This window comes from Lipotes vexillifer, unplaced genomic scaffold (assembly GCF_000442215.2).
Source record: "Lipotes vexillifer unplaced genomic scaffold, Lipotes_vexillifer_v1.1 scaffold489, whole genome shotgun sequence".
Taxonomy (NCBI): domain Eukaryota; kingdom Metazoa; phylum Chordata; class Mammalia; order Artiodactyla; family Lipotidae; genus Lipotes; species Lipotes vexillifer.
The window spans coordinates 370,415-394,254 of NW_006790533.1; the positions used below are offsets into that span (position 1 = coordinate 370,415).

At 34.8% G+C, this 23,840-nt stretch overlaps 1 protein-coding gene across 1 annotated transcript in view; it reads left to right on the top strand.

Annotated features, from left to right (window-relative positions):
• The window catches only part of AGMO (alkylglycerol monooxygenase), a 338,930-nt gene that overhangs the window by 141,249 nt on the left and 173,841 nt on the right, over window positions 1-23,840 (top strand). Inside the window, exons 6-10 of the mRNA XM_007463784.1 lie at window positions 12,510-12,576; window positions 14,785-14,850; window positions 14,978-15,057; window positions 17,731-17,865; window positions 19,334-19,450. Coding sequence (XP_007463846.1) covers window positions 12,510-12,576; window positions 14,785-14,850; window positions 14,978-15,057; window positions 17,731-17,865; window positions 19,334-19,450 — 465 coding nt within the window. The remainder of the gene's footprint in view (window positions 1-12,509; window positions 12,577-14,784; window positions 14,851-14,977; window positions 15,058-17,730; window positions 17,866-19,333; window positions 19,451-23,840) is intronic.

A 23,840-nucleotide genomic window follows, 5' to 3' on the forward strand; every position in this document is an offset into this window, starting at 1 on the left:
AAAAAAAAAAAAAAAACAAAACAAAACAACAGTATTTAAATAGACAATTAACTGTAACTTGTTGATAATAATTATTAGTGTTAGATATTAGTAAACATATGTGTGTACATACTTGTATTTATATCTAGAATATACTTATGCCGGATCTCCCCTAATAGAGTGTAAATTTTTTTTTTTTTTTAATTGGTACACGGGCCTCTCACTGTTGTGGCCTCCCCCGTTGCGGAGCACTGGCTCCAGACGCGCAGGCTCAGCGGCCATGGCTCATGGGCCCAGCCGCTCCGCGGCATGTGGGATCTTCCCAGACCGGGGCACGAACCCGTGTCCCCTGCATCGGCAGGCGGACTCTCAACCACTGCGCCACCAGGGAAGCCCTAGAGTGTAAATTTTTGAGGGTGATGATTACATATCTTTTGGAAATTGGGGGAATGAGTAAGTTCTATTTCAAAATATATGCTTTTGAAAGACACTTATTTTAACAAAAATCAACTTTCATGCTTTTTTTCTATCCAGTGCTTATTCCAGTAGTACCTAATATCATAAACCTTTTGTTCTTGAAATAAGTTGAGACATTTCTCAGCACTTGTGCTCTCCTTACTCCCTTACTGTTTGACTTCTTCCTGAATTTCCGGTTCCAATTCTCTTTTCTTCTCTCAGTATTCTTCCTTCTTAGAATTTAATTTACTTCACCATTTTTAGGTTGTCGTCAAGTAATTGCATATTTAGTCTATAGCTCTAATACGAATTTTCTTATGGATATAAGACCTATCTTTTGAATGTTTGACTTAACATATTCATAGGAATATTTGACACCACTCTGAGTCGACATTTCTAAAACATATTCCATTTCAGCTCTTCTCACCTCAAATCAGCTGTTCTTCTTTGTTTCCATTGCTACTTGAAGACAATGTCAAGATCAAATCGTGGTGTCACCTTCAACTCCTTGATCTCTCTAGTAGACTCTATATGTTCTCTCCAGAAGAAATCATCTGTTCTACAGTTACCTTTTAAAATAATTCACCCCACCCTGCTTATTCTTGTATAAATTAGTAGTGCTTTTCCACATGTATTAGATATATAAATCTCTTTGAAGTTCATATGTTCAAAAAATATTTCTCAAGCAGCTACTCTGGGCCAAAGAGCGATTCCAGTTTTCTGACCTGGGTTGGTACCCTTTATTACTAACATTTTGAGGATCACAACCTCCTTCCAGAAACTGTTGGATTCTGGTGACTCTTTGACAAAGGAAAAAACTTGACAAAATATCAAGAATTTTACTGAGTTTCCTGAAGATTATCAATAAGCTGTTTAAAAATTCATAGATCACCATATTCAGATATCTGTTGTGAAGCGATTGGAATTGGAGGCCTTCAGACACAAGAAATAAGATCGGAATCTATAATGAGAATTGAAGAGAAAGACATTTCAGGAACAAGGGAGTAGTAAAACATAATGGCATAAGGTTTTATAATGAACGAGAAGTCTGTCCTCTGTTGGAAGTTTGTACATCTTCTTCACTAGTGTGTTCCCAGAATATAAAAGGTACCTACTTAATAGGAGCTCCAAACATGTTTGTTGAATGAATGCATGTGGACATTTAGTAAAGTTATTTAAACTCTCTGACATTGCTTCCAAATCTGTTAACTGAAAGTAGTCATACCTACCCCATAAGAGTGTTATTAGGATTAATGAAATAGCATGTGTTAAGTACATAGTCTGGAAAATAATATGCTTTCAACCAATAGCAATTATGAAGAAGCAAAAAAAACAACCAAAACAAAACAAACCCTGCATATTGGAACTGGTACACAGAGGCAGAGCTAATAGAAGCAAGTGTAACTGTTGCCGGTCAGCCGCATGCATCAGAATTATTTGTGCTTACTCAAGATATAGAATCATGGTCCCATTTTGAGAACCACAGAATCTAAATCTCTGGAGAGCAAGAGTAGGAAACCTGAGCAAGCTTCCCAAGAGATTAGACTGAACATTGCTGTGATGAAGTTTGAGCACAATGAATGCAGGAGCTGAAAGTAAACTTCTTGAAGACAAAGACTATGTTTTATACCTCTTTGTTTTCCCATTGTCTTGAGCTTGGATGATTATCAGTAAATATCTTTTTCATGAATGAATGCATTCATCATGTTAACCAAATTCTTTAAAATATGTGTACATATTGAAGAGAAGCAGAAGGAGAAACAAGAAGAGAGTACGCATGGCAAAGATTTGGATCAGAGAGGATGTGCTGTGGAATGAATTGTGTTCCTCCAAAATTCATATGGTGAAGCCTTAATCCCCAAAGTGATGATATTTGGAGATGTAGCCTTTAGGAGGTAATCAAGTCTTGAAGGTGGAGCCCTCATGATGGGATTAGTGCTCATAGAAGAAGAGACAAAGAGGAGAGGATACAGAAAGAAGGTGGCTTTCACAAGATGCTGAATTTGCTGGCACCTTAATCTTGGACTTCTTACCTTCTATCACTGTGAGAAATAAATGTTTGTTGTTTAAGCCACACAGTCTATTGTATTTAGTTACAGCATCCCAAACTGACTAAGAGATGATGTACAGTTAAAAAATAAATAAATAAACCTTTAATAAATTCTGAGGGACAAGGGGAGAAGTTGTCCTTTAGCTTGTCCTTAGAAGGAAAATATGTAAATAGGAACAGGGCAAATTAATTTATGACAAACAGATACTTATAGCTTCCAAACAACTAATTGAGAAATCATGCTATGATATTTGACTTTAAGCATTTGGCATTTACAAATATTTAACAGACTAAAATTTATAATGAGTGACAGGAGATCTGACCTATGAGATTGTAAACATTAAAATGCAGATTTATATCTAGTGCTTAGAAACTGCCAGGTACATGGTCAGTAATCACTGACATTTGTTGATTAATGAACGTAAAAGTGACACTGAAATTGGGAATATGATCATCATGGCAGACACAATGTACTGAGCCTTAGTATGAGTCAAACATTTGGAGTTTGTGTAAGAACTACCTGAACTCTCAGTTTGTCAGTTACCTTCTTTTAACATGATGTTACTACCACTAATAACAATGTGGTTCCTTTTCTCACTGAGTGACCAAATTGGTAAATATAAAATGATGTTACACAAGAATGAAGTTTTACATAGTTATGCTTATGAATATTTCCCATTTTTCTTAGGTCAATTTAATTGGTGTTGCTTTAAAAAAGTCACTTGGAATCCACCTCCCTTTGAAGGAACACATTCAGCAGCTACTTACATTCATTTTTCTAAGGAAGAGTTAAAAGTGTTGCTCAAAACGTAAGCTGAGATGAATTCAAATAGAATGCTAACTTGTCCACCTCTTGTCCTCTTGTTTGAGGAATAATACAATCATAAGTGACAAGAGTCAGCTTTCAAGGTAATTTATTACAAACACAGTTCTTTAAAACCCTTGTTTATTGTATAAACATAGCCTAGTCTCATTCTTCTTAAAACCAAGCTTTTAACTCTTTAACCCTATGGTATGGATTCATCAAAAATTTACTCCCTATGAAGCTCTTTATGATCCCCACAGTCCTGATTCCTCCAGATTGTTTTATTTCCAAACTATAAATATTGTTTTTTCACTCCTTAGTGTGGAAATTCAGCTACCTCCATATTACATGCTTACTGAAGTAGAAAACTGCCTAATCAGATAGGAAAACATTTGGCTGTGAATAAATCAGCATTTGTCGAGGATTTCAAAGTGTGAAAGTAGGCAGACAAGCCCAGATCCTAAGAGCTCTGCTTTCTCTTGCTTCCCTGTAGAGAAATCAGAGGCTAATATGGCCTCCACTACCATCTGTCTAAATACTTGAATGTGTTGTCTTGAATTAACACAGCAGATCTAGTGGGGGGTATAATTAAGATTTTATTTTTACATTTCATCACCAGATGCTCTACAGCATAAATTTATCCATAAATGTTCAGATTGATTAAGTTTTTAATAAGGAAAACAATGGGTGTTTAAAGATCAACTAATTCAGAACAAGAAGTTAAATTATTTTAATATGTTGACTTGTAGTGTTTATGGATTTTATCCTTTTTCTAAAACTTTAAGTGAGGAATTGCTATAGATTTTCTTGAGAGAGAAAAACCTATTCATAAATATATATATATATATATGCAAACAATAAAAATCTAACATTGTCATTCATTCTACCTTTAAATTAATAAACTACCTGCTAATATATTGTAATTTCCATTGTTTTACTCTATGACCTTTCAAAAGATCTTAACACAGTACTTTCCATAAAATATGCACTCAGTAAATACCTATTGAATAAATGAAACCCACATAGGTTATTTTAATTTCCATACAGTCAGATGAAGTTTATGAACAAGGGAGAATTCTCTACAGCATTCTCTGGCAACAAGCAGTGGGACTGTTTGCAAAGCAGCACTATAGAAAACTAAGCATATATCTCTATTAAGTGTAATTTTCAGCTTGAGACCTGGAAAAGGAACTCAATTTTCTTCTTGTTAAATAACTCTTGTGCCAGTTACACATTCAAATTTATTGTAAGCTCAAATGTCTCTGCTGTGCATTGTAATTCAAAACAAAACAAAACAAAAAAGGAATGATTTTGTCATCCTTCCCCCAAAATCACAAAATTTTACGAGAAAGATAAGTTTTTAGAAAAGCTTTGTTTCTGAAATAGCTTTACCTTTCCATTGAAGAGACCGTTGGGCTGTAAATAAGCTTCCTATGGGAAGTACCTGCATATCGCTTTATTTCTTTTTTGCTTCTAAAACCTAGTAAAGTTCATAGAAATTCAATAAATGTTTGCAGAATGAATGGAATCCCTGACAAGAGACTTCTTGCTCTGATTATTCTGCAAGTAGCTTTTAATAAGACTTTGATAAGGACTTATAAATACAGGTTTTAATCCTCTGAGACAGATTATTTCCAAACCTAATAGAAAACCTTATTGGTAGTTTGGTACCTAAAATTGTCATTGATTGGTATTTGAGTTTGTATTTAATATTTAGTATATATAAAAAATATATTTAATAGAAATAAATATATGTATATACATTAATATTTTTGTCCTTTGGGTTTTTTAATTTGTAAATGGGACTAAAATACTGGAAGGCATTATTGAAAGGTCATAGAAATATTTATAATCACTTACTTTTCAAAAAGATATGCATGAGCCTATAGTTACTTGTAAAGATCTTTCCAAATAAAAGATTCTCCAAATTTTTAATACAAAAACACCTATGCATACACATATACATAGATAGGTAGAAAGGCAGATAGATAGGTAGTTGAAAGAAAGAAGGAAAAAGTTAAAAAGAGAGAGAGAGAGGGGAAGGAAGGAAAAAAGGAAGGAAGGAAGAAAGAAAGAAGATTAGATAAGAAAAAGGCAAGTAATCATAATATAACTGTTAGTCCATTTAATTTTAGTTTGGGTTTGCACTGAATCTTGCCACTAATTTACCTGAAAAGTTTTGCTGTTTTTAGTCTGCACTTCAAGCTTATGTTTCTTAGTTAAATATAACATGACAATGATTTTTATATCAGATGATAAATGTATTGGGAGCTGGCTTAGCATTTCTCTTAAATACTGATGCAGTGAAGCCCAGAGGCCTGCAGTGGTATGGGTCCCTCTGGAACATCAATCACGCATGATGCTGTAAGGAGAAGTCTTGATTACTTAGAGTCACTGTCGTCCCTGTAACCTACGCTCATCTGAATGCAGGCATTTTTCTGCTACGGAGATTTCATTTCACTTCACCCTCAACCCAGTCACCCCTCAGCATTTATCATATTGTTAGCACATTCCTTTTTATAATGAGAATTCTGTAAAACACATGCTTTTTAAGACATATTTTCCCTATTATAATTTTTTCCTCTCAGACAGGATGCGTGAATATTTGTAAGCATCTCTTATTTGGAAAGAACTTTACAAATAACTATAAGCTCACGCCTTCTTTCTTAAAAGTAAGTTGTTATAAGGATTTCTGTAGGCTTTCAATAATATATTTTAGCATTTTGGTGCCAGTCTGCAGATAGAAAAACTGCAGAAAATAGAATTAGAGTTTTTAAAATTAGATTTAGAAAGTCTCTTCCCTATCCTCAATAGTCAAAGTGAGGTGAGAGGAGGCAATTTTCTAAGCAATACAGACAAACGAAATACTTTTCTCTTGAATTAATCACTTTTGTTGAAAGGAAATCTTGTCATCCAACTTGACCATCCGGTAATTATTTCTGTATTCTTAACTGAACTATAAAAATCTAACCCATGTTTCCCAATCAGAAGAATCCGTGAAACTAATTAAGAAATGTATAGAATGGACTAAGTTACTTTTATAAGAAATAATTTCAGACAAGACACTAATTTAGAACACTTACTTCGATGCTTGTAGAGTTCAACTCTAAGTGATTTTTCAATTTCAATTGGAAAGACCTATTGAGGTATGTTTTTCATGTAATGTAAGGTAGTGAGAAAACTTCTGAGAACTATATCATGGAAAGAATTAATTACAGTCGGTTCATAATAGACATTTAAATATTTGATTTACCACGTGTACTTAGTTTATCAATTTCCAAAGCCAAATGATTTCAGGCTGGTAACCTACGTACTATGAAGGTGTCATCACTCTTTTAGACTTGTAAGTTATCCAGCTCACTCAAAGTGTAACTGGAGGGTGGGTGGGGTGCAGGTGTCATGAGAACTCTCAAAGGAAATTTGAAAAGCACTTGATGACATGGAAACTACATTTTCTATTTCTGATTCATTTCATTGAAACTGAAGCCCACACAAACTGGTGCTAAGAGAGCATAAAGATAATTCAAGATATTCAGCTGCCGATGATTATCATAATTCAATTATCTCGTCATCTAGCCTCTGTGATTTTCTGTGTGTGTTTTTTTGTTGTTGTTGTTAGCCCCTTTATTTTAGTTATTTATCTTAATTTTTCACCTCACTAAAACAAAAATTATGTTTGGACTCACTTTCCTGGCTTTAAACTCTAAGGACACTCCAGACTCATGTTTTGCCTCTAGCCTTGGCAGTAACTACCAGGCTCATTCCCTAATGCACCCCTTCCTCCAACTTCCCAATCAGAAGACAGAAATTATACAGAGCCTCCCTCCTGAACTACACAAGACTAGAGCACAGTAAGACATTCACACCCACGACACAGAGTTTCTCCACCTTGGCACTATTGACATTTTGGACCAGATAACTCTTTTTTTTTTTTTTTTAACATCTTTATTGGAGTATAATTGCTTTACAATGGTGTGTTAGTTTCTACTTTACAACAAAATGAATCAGTTATATATATATATATGTTCCCATATCTCTTCCCTCTTGCGTCTCCCTCCCTCCCACCCTCCCTATCCCACCCCTCTAGTTGGTCACAAAGCACGGAGCTGATCTCCTTGTGCTATGCGGCTGCTTCCCAGATAACTCTTATTTTCGGAGAATGTCTTGTGCCCTGTGGGGTGGTTAGAGGCACTAAAACTCAGTAGATACAGTAGCACTTTCCCCAGCTGAGACAACCAAAAATATCTCCAGACATTGCCACTAGTCCCCTGGGAGCATAATCACCCCTGTTTAAGAACCACTACTATAAAGGCAGAAGTGTAGAGGGCAGTAAAGTTGACTTATCTACCCAATATAATCTTGCTGAGAAATCACTGTGTGCAAACCAATGTTGTATGTGCTGTGAGAAACTTCGAGAAGGGTGAGACCCAGTTTCTGTCTTCACAGAAATGAACACAAATAATTAGGACATAGGACAGACTGACATAAAAAGTAGTGGTATCTTGATATGTACTCAGAGAAAGGAAAACAAAATTCCCTTTGGAAAAATCCAGAAGAGTGCTTGGAAAATTTAGCTAGGTCTTGGAGGTAGAGCATGATTCCAACAGGTCAGGATGGGACATGAAGGTCAGGATGGGACATGAAGGTCTTAGAGGCAAAAGAAAGAGCATTGGGATCAGTCTTGAGGAAAAATGTGAATGGCTTTGAATTCCAGATGTTTTGGACTTTATTTAGTTCATTATGAAGATCCTTTTGTTTGAGTTCGTTTTAGTTTTGATGAGAGGAAATGGCATGATGAAATGACATGATGAAACTCATGGTTCCTGTTCTCTTACTTTTACATTTAACTGTTCTTCTGTACATCCACCATAACTTGTGGAGAGAGAAATAAGGAGTTTGTGACCACTCCAGCAAATCCAGTCCAGAGCACTTCTGCTGGATAAAGGTTAATCAGTAGAATGGATGGAGCTTATAATTATAAAATTGTTACTTTTATTATTTATTTATTTTTAATAATTTATTATTAAACTAGTAAAAACAGCTTAAGAAACAATCTTTTTGGAAAACAATGATTTCACGAAATAGGCAGAAAAAAATGTTAAAGTTACTGTCTTTGAAGATTGGGTGGGAAATTAGCACACAAGTTTTAGTAATATAGAAACTAAAAACACAATATAAGAAGGGCAAAGGCAACAACCTAAAGCACTCTGTTTAGGACATTGATTCTTAACCTCTGCGGGCTTATGGATCCCTTTGAGTATATTATGAAAATAGTAGTTTTCCCCAAGAAAATACCCATAGTCACATATTCATAAAATTTGGTATGACACTTCAGGGTGTTCTTGGCCTTCTGAAGCCCATAAATGGCCCTTCTAGACATCCATGGCCCTCAGGTTATAAAACCCTGATAGAAAACTACAGGCTACAAGACACAGACCGTTGCTTCAGAGACCTAAGAAGCCCCAGAAGTGCCTAAAATACCATGAGTGCAATGCAGAAGCTGAAATTCCTGGGCTTTTTCTAAATAACTGGATTTCATTTTGAAATGTAGTCAAAAAGCACTTAGTTATCATTTCCCTTTAAAGTTCTAGAAATTTAGATTTCTTTTATTTGATGGAAAAAGTGCTATATCTCATAAAGCAACATGATAGAAAAATAGAAGGATTACTGAGTTGAAACTGAGAAGACTTTAGGGCTTCTTCTAAGATGTTTAAACTTGGATTAGTAATTTAACTTCTCCGAGCTTCAGTTTTATGCTTTTTTGTAATAGAGTTATTGCACTATATTATTTTTAAGTCCTCTATATGTTCTAAAATTTTATAATTTAAATTAACTCATCTAAATCTAAAAAAAGCAAGACAAATAACTTCTAAAAATGAGAATAGCTCCAATTATTTTCACAGTAAAATATTTTCGGGAAATGATTCAAAGCTAGATGTGGTTGAATTTCTAAATGACTGAATTTGCAAAGATGGGTGATAAGTCGTCACACTCAGCTCTTATTAGTTATTAATTACTTCTCCATGACTTTGAATCAGAAGGGTTTACTACAAGAGAGGTTCTGACTGGGCTGTCTGAATGATGAATCATTTCCCACACCAAGGTGGTCTTCCCCAGCTCCAAGGTACTCATAGGCACTACAAGGAAATTTAACTCTGGTTGCCTGTGTTATACTTGGCATTTTACTTAAAAAAGAAAAAAAAAAGGAATTTGCAATATTGATATCACTGTGCTTTAGCCTGCAGAAGCAAAAGATTTTCTTTGAGGAAAAGTACTTGACATTAAAAAAATAATGCCCTCAGCCAAGGCTCCAATCATCTGAATTCACTTACCATTTGTGTGGCTTTAAATCTGGCTGCACACACGCCAGGACCAAGGATTAGAAATGCATCTGGGTAGCAGAAACCAGTTAGTGTAGTCTCCTCTACCCCCTTTTGTTGTCTGTTTTTGTAACATATGTTAGCCACCAAAGACACAAACAAGGATAAAATGGTTTTCTCCTTTCCCATCTGGTTCTCTGCCAGAGATACAAAGCCTGAGCAAAGCATCAGATTTCAATATCCTGAGTGCTGAGAAACCCCCTTCTTGTTCTCTCTCCGTCACCATTCTTCTCAACAAATATTTTTCCACCAGTACAAAGCAATGTAGTCCAATAAAATTAGAGGTTATCTCTACTTACTCCCCCTCCCAATTTCTGGTCATTAGTAGTGCATTTGTGGGATAATATTTTTGCCTCTTATTTCACAGGACTGTGGTCTGGTATAAGGGCTATATATTCACAGTATTTTGAACTCCTGAAATTTAAAATTACAGAGATTTTTTTCATGTATAAATGAGTTCTGTTGTGTGAATCAACGAAAAAGTCCTATGGATCAACAAAAAATGTCTGTTGTTTGGATCCCATAATACATTTCTTATGGATAACTTTAAAAATGGCTATAGAACTCTAGATTAGAAAAGAGAGACAAGAAGAAAGAGAGAGAGAGAGAGAGAGAGAAGGAGAGAGAGAGAGAGAGAGATAACATATTACATATCCTCTGCATTGCAAAGATTTGCATCCTTTGTTTGCATGCCTGTACCGTAATGGAAACCGAGAAACCCTTAGAAGCTGGGCAGCAGGGAAGGAGGCAAGGGCTGTTTCTTTCAGGTGTGCAGTGAGTCTAATAAGGAGATGCTGGTGACACCTGCCCTATGAAGAGATGCAACATTGTTATGTGGCAACGCTGCTGCTGCTTCTCCTTCAGGAACGTGCAGGACCCCACAAGCTGAGGACCGTGTGGCTCCTGTGGCTGTGCACATCTGCAGAGCAATTGCAAATTGGGTGTTTCAGTGTCAGAGGTTGCCAAAAAATTATTAAACCCTGCTATATAAAGAGTTACAACATAGATGTATGTTTGGGACTATAGGGCTCTATCAATATTAATATTTTCAACTGACTAACTGAGCATTACTGTATATTACTAGAGTAGTAATTTCTTTTATTTAAATTTGTCTTAAAAATTTTAAAACATTCAGAAAAGTAGAGAGAATAATAGAATGAATGTTTCTAGCTCCATAACTTCAATTTAAAAATCATTATGATATCTTGTAATAACCTATAATGGAAAAGAATCTGAAAAATAATAGATAATAGATAGATATGTATGACTGAATCACTTTGCTGTACACCTGAAATGAATACAACATTGTAAATCAACTATATTTCAATAAAAACACTGATTTTGATTCGTTTTCATCAGTTATTCTTTTTTTCTTTTTCCTTTTCATTGCCATATATGATGAAGCAAAACCTAGATCTCATGTCATGTATACTTTAGTTATACAACTCTTAAAAAACAATTACATTTTCTCATGCAATGACAATGCCATCATAACTCATAATAAAACAGTATTTTTATCATGTCATACTATGTTTATAATCAGTTTTCACTCATTGCCTATAAAATGTCTTTTATATTTGGTTTGTTCAAATCAGTATCTAAACAAGGTCCCCACAATACGTTTGGTTGTTATATATCTTAAATATCTTTTCATCTGAAGCAGTCCCAGCTCCCTGTTTTTTCTCGTACCACTGACTTGTTGCCAAATGCGTGTCAGTGTTACGATTTCAGTGACTATTTTTCCCCTTAAGTAGCATTTAACATATTACTTTATTCCTTATATATTCTTTAAATGGAAGTTAACTTTAAAGGTGAGTAATTTCTTAAAATATCAATGTATTGATTTTGTCATAAATAGGCTCTAAGAGATCTATTTAGAATGTGATTAAAGAAAAGTAAAAGACTGTTATGTGCCATGGTTGATGGAAGAAAGAATAATGTAACTGAGATGAAAAGCATTCCCACATTGTCCAATATTAACTGTATGACATAATGGATATCTTAAATATGGCCTGCTGTTCTAATTTATGGTAACTACCTGGTTTCTACACTCTTTAGAGTGTGCAGACTCTGGCATAGGGGGTTCTTACTGAGAAATGTTGAGAGAGAACATTAGAGAATAACAGACGCGATTTTAAAGGGTCTTTAATTCCAAAAAAGCCCCTTTACATATTTGACTTTGAATCGTGCCTCAGAAATGGACTGGAAGATGGGGCATCTACAGTAAGAGAACATTTAGGAGTCTATTTGAATAAGCAAGGATCACCGTAATTCAACTGCAGTACTAAGTTACTGCATGACTGATTATTGGGTGAAACCAACTCCAGAAAACGAATATAATACTGGATTTCCCTTCGCCTAGTTATGCTCTGTTAACATAAGTCATCAAAGACATAGCTGATGGGTGAAGAACATAAAATGACATGAAACTTAAAGAAGTATGCCTTGGTAATAGTAGCATCTAAATACAGTAACATTTGTAATCCTCAGAACATTATTATGTAGATACAATTATTTCCATTTTAAAGATAAGGAATCTGACTTATAAAAAGCTTGAGTAATTTCCCCAATACCACATAATAATAAATAGAGGATTCAGGAACTGAACTGAGGCAGTCAGTTCACTACTCTTAACCTCACTACTATACTATATCGTCTCTTAGAATATCGTGATGAGCTCATTGTTATCTTTATATGAACACCAGAAGATAAAGAACCTTCCTTGGACTCTGATGCCAACCATGGAACTAGCAATATTTCTTAACCCATATGGGATTTTAATGTGAGTACTTAAATATTATATATAATTTAATAACTATGTTCCTTTTCTTTTAAACAGGTCATCGATAACCTTGGTCCTTTGGAACTGATTCTTAATACTCCTAGCCATCATAGGGTTCATCATGGTGAGGAAATTCGATCTCTTCTTTCATTCCTTCCTCATTTCTTGAAAAATGACATTATTATTTTGTATCACTTCAGCACAATTACCCAACCTAGTCACCACACACTGCAAATAGGCATTTGCTTCTTCCTTCGTACCTGGACAAACCTCATCTATAAAGAAAGGACTGGAGGAAAACAAAACAAAACAAAATCCTCTCCATAGCTGACTTTTGAATTTCCTTTTTGCATAGCTCTCCTCAGATGTAATGGAAAAAAGATTTAACCAGCTGAGGGGGTACACACTTCATATTGTGAGGAGCTTGTTGAAAGTTACTCCTTGACCCCATGCTGAGGGTCATTCCTATGTACAGTCAGAGTGTCTTGGTCTTAAAAACTGTTGGTATTTAAGGAAAGCCTAATAAACAACACTTCACTTCCCTGCCTAAATTCTATGAACAAACTCAACATACACTGCTTTTTCCTGACAAAGAAAAATATCCCATGTGACTAGTGCCTAAGGTTCAAAGACCCTAGGTTAAGAAATAACAGAAGTATTTACATTTGCGCACCAAAAGACCTGTACAAGAGTGTGCATATTGGCATTATTTGTATTAGGTAATAGGAAAAAAAGATATAATTCTTATGTTTGTCAGCAATAGAACAGATACATTGTAGACTATTCATGTAATGGAGAACTATATTGCAATGAAAATGTCCAAACTATTATAACATGTAATGGCATGAATAAATCTCACAAGTGCCATTTTGAGAGAAGGAAGCTAGTAAGAAAATAATAAATATTATTGTTCCGTTTTTATCAGTGTCCAGGCATCACAGGCAGTAGTACTGGCACACGTCAGGCCTGCCTTCCCAAGGTGGGCAGGTCCCTTTCCCTGGGGCAGGGAGCAGAGCAGAAGTACAAGCTCCTCCAGGTGGGGAGAGGGTGGGGTCCTGCTGCACATGTGCAGTTTCCCCTTCCAAACTCCACAGTCATACCTCCACCCCAGGGAATTATTACTGAGTTGGTGCAGAGGTCAAGAGCATTATGCTCTTGCTGTTCCCTCCATATTAAAGGAAACACAAGGACTGGAGAAAAACATGTCCACATTGAAGAAGAAATAGTTGCTAGTTTCCTGTTTGGCCTTAGAGCACCTTCGCATGCATGTTGCTTTATATCAGGCATTCTCAGCCTCTGCACTATTAACATTTTGGACCAGATAGTTCTTCACTTGGGAATGCGGGTTGAGCGTGCGGGCTGCCCTGTGTATGATAAGATGTTGGTCTCTACGTATTAGATGCTAATAGTATCCCCTCCCAGTTATGACTCTTAACAGTGTCTCCAGACATTGCCATATATTCCCTGAGGTTCAAAGTGTTCCCTCACCCAACTGGGAGCCACTGTTTAGCCTACGTGTGACAATGAATGGTGGATCTGTGTAGCCAGCCCCACTCTACTTTTGTACCAGGGGAGAATTTTCCTTGTACCTTTACGTTCATGTGTACATTTGCATGTATAGAAGATGTGTAAAGAAATGAGGACATGTCAAGACAGTTGAATTTATTGGAGTAGTGGCTTGGTGGATTAATATTCTTTTTCCTTTGATTTACAATCATGTGGATATGATTGTGTTTATTTAATTTTTTTAAGTTAGGAAACTATGTCCAACTATTTAAATTTAAACTATTATTTAAGTATTTGGGGCATTAAAATATCATGTATGTTTTGAGTCAATGAATATAATCAAAGGTAACTTAATTTTTACTTATGTCTTTTGTGATGAAAACAATAGGAAAGTCTTACTGTAAGTGGAAAATTTTCTTCGTGGAAAAGAGGTGGTGAAAAGGTGTAAAGATCACATCAAAAAAAAAAGCATATATTATTGATATTTATCTTATTTCATATTGCCTTTTGTTCTGGACCATTTAATTTTTAATTATTACTCTTTAATAGTCTTAAGAAAAAGAATTACTTAGAATTATCCCAGATTTTTAAAGACCAGAAAAATTGTGAACGATGCTTTTTTTAAAAATCTGGGATAATTCTAAATATCTATGGCTTTAAGGAAGTCTTTGCTCTTTTTAGTAAAATCAATTGGAAAATAAATACTCAGTTTACTAGAAAATAAAGTCTAGTGTTGTCAGTGAAAAGATATTTTTAGGAATATCATTGTTTCAAAAAGTATAACTTCCATTTTCAAAAAAATTTTTAAAAATATTTTGTCTCATAGGCAGAAATCGTTATTGCATAGACAAAAATTTTGCCGGAGCTCTTATTATATGGGATAGAATTTTTGGTAAGTAAAAACCATGAACATTAAAAAAATTAAATTAGCTCCTTTAAACTATGAGCATTTAAAAAATTAAATTAGCTCCTTCATTCACAGAAAGTCAAAAATCATATCGTTGTTGTTTATCTTCCAGGAACATTTGAGGCAGAAAAGGAAAAAGTTGTATATGGTCTAACACATCCCATTAATTCATTTGAACCTTTCAAGGTGCAGGTAATGTGCTTGGTTTTATTTCTTCTGAATTGATTCCATCCTTTCATAAATTTTATATTTGAAAAAAAAAATCAGCTGTTGAAAGGTGGAAGTACATTACACTAGCCTTAAAAAATATATATTTTAACTGTAAAAGAATTTAGAAATAACTCTGGCACTCAGAGCCTTGAATCAAATTGGGCAGAATACATTTGAAAACAATTCATTGTAAGAATTTTAAAATATGTCTGTTACCTAGAATTAAAAGAAATAGCTCTTTAGCAAACATACCCTTTCTCAGAATAGACCTGAAATATATTCATGTATTCAGAAGGAGTGGTAGTAAAATGTATAATTAAGGCTGATCCCAGAGTAAGAAAAATATTTGCTTCAAGCCTGCATGACTCTGGTTAGAAATTCAGGGTGAGGCCTTTGCCCTCCTCTTCTTGGGCAGAGGTGTCAGGAGCTATTACGGGTTGGTTAGGTTTGCACGTTGCCTCACCTGCTAAGACTTGTTGCCCTGGACCAGTTTTCTGTCAGACATGTGGTATTGGTTGTTCGCTGGTCTCAATGGTTGGCACTAGAGAAATGAGGAATGTCTGTGAAGCTCTGATCCGTCAGTAGCAGAGCACCGCAGACACTCCCAGGGGTCAGGACTAGTAAATGAGAAAAAGATAAAAATGCTTGAAAAAATGAAGAGGCCAGTCAATGACAGCTCTGTCCAGGGGACTGGATATACAGCATTCAGAAAGGGAAGAAAGTACAGGTTCACGTTGGGTCTGCTTTTCAAAGCTACTTCTTCAAGGTTTTTAAAGAAAGTTAAAGTAACAAAATAAATGGACATTTATTGAACTTTTACTATGTGCAGGACATTGCTAACAGCACACGTGTTTAATTTAACCATTACTAAAACCTTATAAGGTAGTGGTTCTTTTTAGCCTCACTTTTTTGGTGGATGAAACTGAGGTTCTCAGGATTTAAATTATTCACCCTACTACCCTTTAATACTAGGTATAGACCATTCATTTTGTTTTCCTTTGGAGTCCAAGAGTTTCAGGGCATTGGAAAACAAGTAAGTAAGAAAGTACTCCCTATTTAAAAGCCCTGTATTCTCATGGTTTGTGTCTAGAATGATAGCAGTAAAATTTCAGTCAGGTTTTTTTTTTTGGTGGTGTTGCGTCTTCGTTGCTGCACGCAGGCTTTCTCTAGTTGTATCGAGTGGGGGCTACTCTTCACTGTGGCGCGTGGGCTTCTCATTGCGGTGGCTTCTCTAGTTGCAGAGCACGGGCTCTAGGCACACAGGCTTCAGTAGTTGCAGTACGTGGGCTCAGTAGTTGTGACATGCAGGCCCTAGAGCGCATGGGCTTCAGTAGTTGCGGCACATGGGCTCAGTAGTTGTGGCGTGTGGGTTCTAGGGCGCACGGGCTTCAGCAGTTGTGGCGCATGGGCTTAGTTGCTCTGCGGCATGTGAGATCTTCCCAGACCAGGGATCAAACCAGTGTTCCCTGCATTGGCAGGTGGATTCTTAACCACTCTGCCACCAGGGAAGTCTGGTACTCAGTTTTTAAAATAATAAAACAGGTAAATATATTAATGCGTGTTGTAACATTAATTTTCTGTGTTATTATTATTGCAAAGCCTCAGGATAAGTTTCCATCTAACATCTCCTTTTTCTTTAAAATCTGCTCAGCTAAATCCTACATGGTTGCTTAATTGCTTCAGATTCCTTATTATAATATTTCAAGTAAATTAAAAAACAATTTTTATAATGCTAGCAGTTTAAATTCTGTAAGAGATAGTGAAAATACCAATGAGACCACAAATTCTGATAGAGCCATAACTTCTTTCTACATTAATTTATCACTGCATGTATAGTAGAACTCATTTCGAGAGTCAACAGCTGATGCCCAATATCTAGGATTATTTTTAATCCTATGATACATTTTTATAACATATATGATATGTATAGCTATTTATCCTAATAGCCAGTATTTGTTGAGTCCTTGTCATGTGTGGGCATACTTTTAACTTTATACATATCAAATGTGTGTTATTTAAAGAATGTGAATTCCTGCTATAAGCCTCAAGGTAAACTTCTGACTCAGCAAACTTTTCCTCTTACAGAATGTGGTCTATCTATTTAATCCTCAGAGGTCTACCATCAGAAATGGTTTTGAACATTTTTTCTTAAAATGAGGTGTTTGTCTGTAATTCAATACATTAAATAAAAGATTATTTTAAAAATATATAACAGATATGCAATATTTGTATGATTCCATGTTCAACTTTAAAAACCATTTAGCGAGTCTAAAAAAGATGTCATTCGATGTGGCTGTCGAGTGCACAGGCTGCTAGTTAAATCCATTGGAAGCAAATTCTCTGAACTCACTTTTTATTTTTTGCTAATTTTCTAAACAATTGCCCTATTATTAAATTTCCTGTTTATAATTTTGTGGAGCTTCAGAAATATTGACAAGAACACATTTAAATGTAAAGGTATGCAGAATGCATAGAATGAATTTCAATTTGTAATGCAATTGCATATTAATCAATATTAGCAAATTATACATAACCTATAAAGAATAATTTGTAAGTTACATTAAACAATAAAATAAAATCCATGGTTTAATGTATTTAATCTTTTTTGTTATGGTCTTTTCTTATCTTAAATAGACTATATTTTTATTCTTCTAGTTCCACCATTTACTTACCATATGGACTACATTCTGGGCCACACCTGGATTCTTTAATAAGTTTTCTGTCATATTTAAAGGACCAGGATGGGGTCCAGGTAAACCAAGACTTGGACTGAATGAAGAAATTCCAGAGGTAAATAAAGTTCATGAATTCGATGATGGCAAAGATTAATTTCATATTGTCAGGTCTACAGCCAGCCTGTAATACATGCTGACTTCATGCAAATCTGAAAAAAGATGTTCCCTTAGGCAGATACAGCCCTGTAATGTGTAAATTAATAAGTGGACACCACCTTGGGGCCATTAAGAGGGGTGCCTTCTCCTAGGCTGACACTGCCCTCTTACTAGGGAGCATGGTTTGGGGCAGAGCAGCAGAGGCTGGTTTTCTTGGCTCAAACCAACAGCCGAGAGCCTTTGTGTAGTGCAGAAACCACACAGACACTTATGGATCCGTCACTGAGAGCCTTAGAGAAGACTCAGTTGAGCCTTCATTTTGTCCATGAAAAACTGAGGTCTCCAGAATAATAGGTCTAAAGTCATACCGAAATGATGTGGTTATTAGATTAGATTACAACTTTATTCATTCCATAGTGGCGTAGTAGCATTAAATACAGAAATCCCATGAAAAACTAAAAATAAACGAGGTAGAGGTTTAAAACACTGAAAATCAAATGAAAAATTCAGTTTCAATATGGAATTTCTCTTATGAAATGGAGGAAAAGGAATTTCTTTCCAGTCATTTAGGATATGTATTGAGATTGCTTATCAAAATAACTGTCATTGATAGTAATACAGAAACAATAAGCTACTGTTGATTTCAAAGATAATTATGAGTATAAAAATTAGCCAGTATTCAAGAAAATGAAATATGTTTTATTTGAATATTGTTATTTTTCAAAAATCCTGATCTGAATAAGGATATTTTCTCATCCACTTATGAAAGCTGCTGTGTTGGAATTTCCAGGCACTTGGTTATGTTCACAGTTAGTTTTATAACAATGATCTAACTTGATATAGGTGGAAATAATTTGCTTATTTCAGCTCCAGAAAGTCTAGTCAGCTATGGTTCATTTATTATTTTCCTTTTTTGCAATAGATAATTCAAAGTGAATGTTTTAAAATCATATTGATGCCTAAATCTGCATTATAAGGATAGGATTATATTATTTCTGGGAAACTGTAGTTTGGGAAAGCTGTTTTCAATAAGACAGTATTTGCCTTTGAAGCATGACTATCTACACTATCCCAAATCACCTTCCGTTTTCTCTTTTGCTATACTTTGATGTATAATCATGGATATATTTTCATATTTCGTATTACAGGTTCATTTTGTTTATGTTAATCATCAGTATCAATTCTTACAGTGCTCTGTATAAAGCAGAGTAGATCAGAATCATAATGCTTCTGAAATGAAAAACAAGTCTCCTAATTTTTACATTTTTTTCTATCCAAAGTAATAAACATTAGAGTCATTTTGAGGATTAAAAAAGATAGCAAAACCTTTCATTTCTTTTTGCATTTCTCCTCTTCACTTAGTATGAATTTCATTGAGAGAGATAAGGAAACAATATAATGGAAAGACTTCTTTCTTATCTTCCTAGGTCAAGGGGGAAGACGTTCCCTTCTCATCAACAGCATCTCGGCTATTAAAGACATATGCAGTTGTACAGTTTGCTCTGATACTAACATTTTATGAAGAGACCTATACAGATAAAGCTGTAAGTGGTGCTCATTTTAAATAGAGTGTGGAAAAGTTATCTGTCACTTTGAAGAGGAAAATAAGCTGCCTCTATTATAGCTGTGCTCTATTCTTTTCTGTAATAATCTTTGAATTTTGGCGATGTCTCACATTTAAACAGGTAAACTGATTCTTCTAGAATTAATTTAATTAATGTAAGTTAATTAATTGTATCCAAAGTGTTCTGTATAAGATGTCCATCAAATGGTATATAATTGATCTAAAATATAAGTAGGAAATGATTTGTCACAAATAAATTCTTCAACAATTAAAAGTATTTCAGAAGCTAGAATTAAATGTGTTGGGGAAAGCAGACTTTATAGCAATTTCATCTTCAATTAAAGAATACCCTGATAACTTGAGTTTAGGGGGTTTGCAATGTACAGTTAACTTCATTTATTTTGTCTTTTCTAAATATTCGAAATATTCCTGAAGCACAAGAGCACTGGACCAGGGTTTAGAATCTGGATTCTGATTCAGGCATTACCACCTGGGGAATCGTTTTTTGGCTACATGAGAATACCCTCACTGCCTATATTTTGGAGAAAACAAAAATAGCATAATGTATGTAAAAATGCACTTTTGTAAACCATAAAAAGATTAAAAACAGGTATTTTTAAATATTTGCTTTGTTTCACACATTTATTCATATTATATTCTTCCAAAAAGGATTTACAATAGTTCAAAGAGGTACATAAATTACAGTAAAGTAACTAAGTTGGAAGTAGGTGAAATTGAAAATAGGGTGACAGAAAAATGAAAAATCAGTATCTGACTTTGTTACCAAGGAAGTATGTACCTCATGAAAGAACCTCACCGAGTCAGGGATGTTGAGGCCTCACATAGCAGCGATGTATGAGTAATGTTTACACCCTAAAGAAACAGGGAAAGGGGACTTCCATTTCTAGCAGAATGGTGGGTTAGATACACCTACTTCTTTTTAAGGCATATCAAACACCTGAAATTGCTGGACAAAATGTAATTTTTAAGAAAACCCTTTGAATACACTGCCTAGATGAGTAGGCAAAAAATTGAGGTACTCCTTAGAGGCTAAAAATGTTGAGAAAATGCAAATCCAATGAGGTGCTCTTCCTGACAGCTATCCCAGGCACTGAAAAATCTCTGTTGATCAAGACCTTAAGGGACCCAAAACAAAGCTGAGAGCCTACGTAGGTGGAAAGTCAGTTAAAGAACTTCAAGTAAAACAACTGAAAGCAAAAGAAATACTCTCAGCAAGGGGAGGGGGAGGAGGATGAGAAAAAGAAACGTAAAAAGGAAACTTACCCATACTGGACTTGGCTTTGAGGAGGCAGACAAAAGTCTTCCCTGAGAATTTTTGACTACAAACCACCTCTCGCTCAGATATGGATCCAGGGTTTACACTAACCATTGATTTATAAACCTAAACTAAGTGTGTAGTCTCAGATTAGGACTCATGTTTAAAAGACCCATGTTCAAGTCATGCTTAGAGCAATCTCCTCAAACTCAGGTCTCAGCATAGTCCCCCCAGGTAATGTCTCAATGATGATGAACTGAGAGATAAAAAGCACAGAAACACACTAGGAGAAAGCCACTATGACAAAGCATTAACAGAAACAACAAGCGACAGAATTATACCCTCAAAAAAAAAAACCAGATTTTGAAAATAAAATCAATTAAAAGATAAATTAAGTAAATTTAATATATTTCAAGAAGCAAAAGTTGAAATTAAAAAGAAATTAGAAATTATGGAAAATCAAGAAACAATGATGAAACACATTTAGAAATAATCAAATTAGACTTCTAGAACACAAAAATATAATGGACATAAGGAAGTCAATGACTTCATTGGCAGTTAAAGGACAACGAAAGAGAGAATTAGTATATTAAAAGAGCAAAAAACGTATCCATTATACAGTGCAAACAGCCAATGATATTAAAAAACATAACAGAAATTATCTTTAGACATAAAAAAAAGTGCAAAAAAGTCTAAGATAATACAAGAATCCAGAAAAAATGCAGATGAATACAAATAGGATTAGTGGGCAGTGAATTCCAAAAAGATAAATTACCTTTTTCAAAGATTAAGTAAGTGCTATTGAAAGATGTCAGTCTGTCCATAAAAGCTCCATAATAGAAGTTAATAAATAATATACACAGAAAAATTAGTCTAAGTTTTTAAAAATAATTTTAATATATAAAGCCTATGGAATTATATTTAATAATTAGATACCATTGTAAAAATCACAATATATTCTATTGGAACAATTCTAAGTATTCCATATGACTCATACAGTGAGTTCTATAAATAAGTCTACTCAAAATAGGTCACTGAGTTTATTAAGAAGGACTTTTTGGTTGTATATGACAGAAATTCAACTTAGAGTGAATTTATTAACTCATATAACTGAAGAGTCTGGGGTTTTTCTTCTTTAGGCAGTGCTGGATCCAGTGAGTCAAGTAACTTCATCAGGAATCTTCTCATTCTTTTCTGCAGTTATGCGTTTCTCAAAGCAGATTCTCCTACAGGCTCTCAACCTTCATGGTAGCAAGATGGTTACCAGCAGCTCTAGCTTTAAATACTTCCACACAAGGAACTCCAGAAGTGAAAGTTCCAAGTTGGAGTCTGATGTTATGGGTGGGTTCATCTGGGTATCACCAAACCCATCAAAGTGATCAGGCCTGGATCACAGACCATTTATAATCTATCAATGGGAGGACAGGGCCAGTGATAGGAAGGCTTGAAAGACATATTGAGATGATAGTTTATAGAAAAAAGGAAATAGACTCAAGTAGGCAAAAATAACAAATGTTAGATCTATATGAATCCTTCTCACTCCTAAATACTATGTGATTTGAATTTCTTTTCAAAGAATATTCTTTGAACACTTATAAATGTTTAGTAACATAATAAACCTTCCTGTAGGATATCTTTTAAAGTATCTATGATATGAGTGTCCATTAGATATCTTCTGTTCTAAGAAACAGATTATCCAATTAAATGTGGCTTAAGTATAACTGAAAAATCAGAGGTGAGTATTTCCAGGATTGATTAGTTCAGCAATTCAAACATGTAGAGTTTCCAAAAAGGCTTCTCTACAGTTCTCTGGGCTTTCATCATCATAATTACAGCAACTCAAGGCATCATGTCCTCACACTGTGACCAAAGGCAGCAAGTTCAGTTCTCCTAGAGCATCTTGTAAATTTCACTTAAGAAGGAGGGGAAAAAAGTCCCAGGGTATTTCCCAGCAAATGTCCTTTCATGTCTCATTGCTCAGGACTGATTCACATGCCCACACTGAAACAATAACTAACACTAGTTCATGAATTAACCATGAATGAATTATACCAAACGTAATTCATGCTCTGGGGTTAAAGGGTTCACTTTGCCTCTGAGTACATCCCTTTCTTATACCTGGACAAAATCAGCATAGTATTAGTATAGAAGATATAGGGGATATTTTCTGGTTGGGCAAATAGCAGTTGTATGTCACAGTGTGTCCTACTAAATAAAATAGGTTTACAAGATGTTTACAGAGACTATTGGGTAATATATTGAAGAAAGCCATTTCAATTTTAAACATTATTTAAAGACTTTAACGATTGGTGTTGTCCATATGTATTTGTGTTTTTAGCATTTAAAATTAATAACCCCAAATTGCTACACATAGTGGCTCCAATTTTGGACACTAGACAAGTTCGCATGTTCTCTCTGCCCACGTACAATGTTTTTTTTTTTAAACTACAGAAAAACTCATTCCTGATCATAGGAGAAAACAATGATTTAAATTCTGGTTTCCATTTTGTGGACTGAAAAAAAGAAATAGGATATGATGTGACCAGAAATGCTTTGAAAACATCATGGAAGAATATATAATGGCTTATTATTTGCTGGTTCATACATGTACTACAACTAATGTAACCAGTTCCAAATTGTAGCAGAGACAAAAGAGACAAAATCTTAACTTCAAAAGAGACAAAATCTTAACCCAAGAGTTTCTTTCAGGAGCAAAGCTTTCTTAAAAGCAGCATGGATTACATCACTCTTAGCAGTGCACAAGTAGATGTCAAACTACCATAATGGTTAGACTTATTAATTGCTTAAACTAAGGTCTCATAATCATGTCTTCAAGTATTACGTAATTAACCCATCACTGATTACTTTGTTAAACTGCTTTGTTATTTTAATTTGTTCACCTAAGTTATGATTAAAATATGCCTGCGTTAATAGAGTTTAGATAATTGAATAACACCAGAAGAAAAGCTACATCATCTACATCTAAATATCGAACTCTTGATATACTGATCAATACTGAGTACAGTTTGCATTATTGAATTTTTTTTTAGTTGTACTAAATACAGTCTCAAAATAAATTAACCTAATTCATAGA